Source organism: Octopus bimaculoides, chromosome 13 (genome assembly GCF_001194135.2).
Source record: "Octopus bimaculoides isolate UCB-OBI-ISO-001 chromosome 13, ASM119413v2, whole genome shotgun sequence".
NCBI classification, from domain to species: Eukaryota; Metazoa; Mollusca; class Cephalopoda; order Octopoda; family Octopodidae; genus Octopus; species Octopus bimaculoides.
Genome location: NC_068993.1, coordinates 52102362 through 52106716, shown reverse-complemented (window position 1 = coordinate 52106716; position 4355 = coordinate 52102362). Strand labels below are relative to the sequence as shown.

The following is a 4355-nucleotide window of genomic DNA, read 5'->3' as shown; positions in this document are numbered from 1 at the left end:
ACTAAAAATTCAAGGTGGTGCCTCAGCATGGTCGCAGTCTAATGATAAAAAGACGTTTTACCTATATTCTTATTTCTGACAAATTCTTCACAGCATCCGTAAGTATTTGGTATATTAAACTTCGTGCCGAAGTCACTGGCATCATTGCTGTCATCACCAGCAACAGCAACGATCTAGTTGGAAAAAAAAAAATGAATATAAATGCATTTTATAGAAAACGTCTCAGGTAGAACAAATCCACAAATTTTGAGGCAAGTCTGTCCGACACTTAATGATACTGATAAATTCAAACCCGATTGTTTATGGTGTAAAGCCGAAACTGCTGACGTGTAGAACGTAATAATTTTGACTAAAGAGATTCAATGCATAAAGCGCTAGGATTTGCATTCACATAGCATGGACTGCTGAGCACATTTTATGAAAATGAGACTACAATGCACACATAAAAAACAAAAAATAGTTAAAATATCTTTAGTATATAATGGTGGCAAGTTTTACATCATCTGAAAAGTCATTAATTGAACTATTAGTCCTCTTGTATTCTGTGGGGTATCGGAGCGTTTACGTGACAGACCCCGACAAACGCCCATAAATTAAATGCATCTATCTGGGCCAGGATCGTGGCCTATGGACTTGTGCCAGACGGTGACGATCGTGGCCTGTCGCGCTTTATGTGTTAAGCAATTTTGAAGAGAGGAGGCAAGTCAGTTCCATTAATTTCCAGTGCTTGACTGGTACTTTAATTTAAAAGGCAAAGTTGACGTCGGCGAATTTTTCCCTACTATAATCTCAAGACGTGAATTTTTAGGAGGAGGTGGATAATAGATTACATCAACTGATACCTGTTTTATCGATCCCAAAAGAATGAAAAGCAAAATCATCCAAAGCAGAATTTCAACTCAGAACGTAAATAGCAAGTAAAAAAACAAAAAAAGCCGCTAAGCTATTTGTCCAACGCGCTAACGATTCTGCCAGTTCGTAGTCTTAATAATAATGTTTTCCACAATAGACACAAAGTCTAAAACTTTTGGGGAGGGTACAAGTTGATAATATCATCCCCAGTGTTCAACTGTTTCATATATCATCGACCCGAAAAGGGTGAAAGGTAAAGTCAACCTCGGCGCAATTTGAACTTAGGACGTAAAGACGGACGGAATGCCGCTTAGTATTCTGTCCGGCGTGCTAACGATTCTTTTCTACTCTAGACACAAGGCCCGAAATTTTGGGGGAGGGGACTAGTCGATTAGATCGATTCCAGTATGCAAATGGTACTAAATTTATGAAGGGCTTATAGAAACCCAAAAGTTCAACAATGCTGGGATATTTTCTTATGGTAGCTGGAAGTTCCACGTTTCTAGACTCGTATTTGATCATTTTCATCCCTCAACTTTCTCACAAAGATTATATTCTAATGCTTATGTTCCTGTGTACAAGAAACTTTACAGCTCTTATGCCTGACAACCAATTTCTGGGTTTATACACATGAATTTTAAAATTGTACAATTGCGCATTGAAAAATTGTACACGTTTATTAAAAAGTGTGTAATGTTATGAATTTACTTTATTTGAAAAAAAAATTTGCTTCTTGAAAACTACGATTTTAAAGCAGTATCTTATGGAACTTTAGACGCGAATACATTTATTTTCTTTGTACACGGTCAAAAAGAATGGCTTGACACATTTCACTGGTCACTTTTCAGAATACAAGTACCCACACCCACACTCATTTCCCTGTGCACAAAGAGAACTCGTAGCAAATAGCTACTTAAATCAAATACAAACTGGACTTAACTGTAATGGCTATTTTAACATGTTCATATAATACACAGAACAAAATGGTGACCCCACCCAGTCGTATTTTGTCGATCCCAGAAAGATAATCTGTGAAGTTGGCGAAATCAGGATTTAAACTCAAAATGGCAATAATGAAATACTGTCAAGTAGTTAATGAAATATCAATCAACAATAATGAAGGGAGATATCACCATTATTTGCAGTTTAGCCGCAATCGCTCTTGGTCGAACAGAGCTATCATCAAAGACATTCTGCCAGTGATTATATCAAATATCTTTTATATTTTAAAAACATACTGTCTGCGAGACATGTAGTCAACGTACCCTTCTAATTTTTGGAACCCTTCGGTACCCTATAACTGGTACGATTTCCACGGAGGAGGTTGTGACATTCATATCCTCGTGAACCGGAAATAATCAAAAGCGCTTGTTGGTACTTTGGAACTCCTAACGGAGAAATAGTGGGGCGTAATTATAGTTTAACATGGTTATTACACATTAATCCACGAGAAGCATAGGGATGGTTCCCTGGTTTCTCTGGCGTATATATTCCTCCTTGGATGGAACGCCAGTCCATTTCAGGTAGTCCTTTTTACCAGCTGGGTGGACCGGACAACGCGAAATAAAGCGTTTTGCTCAAGAACTCAACGCATCACCCGGTCCAGGTATCGAAACCATAATCTCACGATTAGGAGTCCAACATCCTGACCACTTAGCCATGCATCTCTACATTTGAGTGAACCCTTTATATAATTCAATGAGAAACTATCAATTCACTAGACTTGCTATATATAACAAATCTCATCACATCCCTCATAAAAAAATGACAGTGTATATTAAACAGTTTTTGTGTTTATAAAAACGGCAGGATGCTAACGGACCGAATGCTTTTGACAACAGGTCTTGCTCTATCTGAGCAAAATCTAAAACTAGGAGCGCTAAAATTAAGTGCCTGTCGTATACAAAACCTAATTCAGTTAACCATATATCTTCCTTACACATTTGGAACTTCCCGTCACAATTCGAATAGAATCTTGTTGGAAACCGTACGATGCCTGCATTTACACACATCCTACGTTCAGAGTTTAAATCTTGCTGGGGCCGACCGACGTTGGCTATTCCCAGTTAAGTTCTAAAGTTTATTAGTTGATCATCAAGATTGACCTGGGACTAAACCATGCAGTCTTAGGTTCGTCATGAGCCTACAAGCTCTGTAGACCGGAGCTTATTTCGGTTGCCATGGCGTATAAGGGTCAAAACGAATACAGCACTATCGCCTTGAATGGAACTCCAGTCCATTGTGGGGTTTACCAGCAATTGTTGCTGGTACTCATTTTCATCCTAGAATGAACTGAAGCAATATGAATTGAAACATTTTGTTTAAGGACGCAACCCCGATTCGTAATTGAAAAGACTTTAAAATCAGAATTCAAACAACCTAACCGCTAGGTCAAACACCTTAATATAAGACACTCGCGGAGAATAGTTTTAAGCTCTTACATCCACTCAAGTCTATAAATGGTTATAAGTTTGCTCCCCAACCACATGGTTCCAGGTTCAGTCCTACTGCGTGGCACCTTAGGCAAGTGTCTTCTACTATAGCCTCGGGTCGACCAAAGCCTTGTGAGTAGATTTGGTAGACGGAAACTGAAAGAAGCCGTGTGTGTGTGTGTGTGTGTGTGTTATATATATAATATAATGTAGGCGTGTCCACCACCGCTTGATAAGTGTTGGTGTGTTTACGTTCTCGTAACTTAACGGTTCGGCAAAAGAGATCGATAGGATAAGCACCAAGCTTTAAAATGAAAATAAGCTCTGGGTCGATTCGTTCGAGTAAAATTCTTCAAGGTGGTGCAATAGCATGGCTGCAGTCTACTAACTCAGACAAGTGAAGCATAAAAAAAAAAAAAGAAAAAAAAAGATGCTATATCCATCCGTGTAAAGTTAAGGATTTTTTTTTTTCAGTTCGAGGATATTTGATAAAGACAGCAACAACAAGGACTGCAATAATTTACGAAGAAATATTGAAACAAAACAACAAATTCTTAAAACCATAACATAAAACAAGAACCAGAGGAGGAACGAAGTTCTTACTTCATGTAGAGACTGATCCATACAGCTCAGAGCTTTGCAAAAATCTTCTGCTATACATCCAGTACCACATATTCCCCAATGCATTGTATAGTTTTAACTGTAAAGGAACTAAAAATAAAACGTAAATGGCGGCTGCAAGAACCCTAAGCCAGTATGTCACAAGAGACTCGGTGACCTTCGCTTTTTCTCGACAAATTAAATTTAGACAGATGTTTATTGAGGGGTTTATATTGATTTATTGTGTGAATTGAATCGACGAGTCTATGATATAGACAACAAATAAAAAGGGGGTATTAATGAGAAAAAAGAAAACGTGCACAAAACCAAAAAAAAAATAAAAACAGAAAAATTTATTAAACATTCAAATAAAAACGAAACTGTTTATTAAAAACAAAACGAAGCAAGAATTTAATAATTTTTTCCGAAATGATGGTACATCTTGTAGTGTGTATTTTGGTCATAGAGATC

General features: G+C 37.6%; 1 protein-coding gene across 1 annotated transcript in view; it reads right to left on the bottom strand.

Moving 5' to 3' along the window:
• LOC106872773 (trans-1,2-dihydrobenzene-1,2-diol dehydrogenase-like) overlaps positions 1-4084 on the bottom strand; it is a gene marked incomplete at its 3' end in the record, with an annotated part of 7426 nt that extends 3342 nt beyond the window's left edge. Inside the window, exons 1-2 of the mRNA XM_014919873.2 lie at positions 3888-4084; positions 62-173 (exon numbers count right to left, since the gene is read on the bottom strand). Coding sequence (XP_014775359.2) covers positions 62-173; positions 3888-3971 — 196 coding nt within the window. The remainder of the gene's footprint in view (positions 1-61; positions 174-3887) is intronic.
• Positions 4085-4355: the final 271 nt, after the last annotated feature.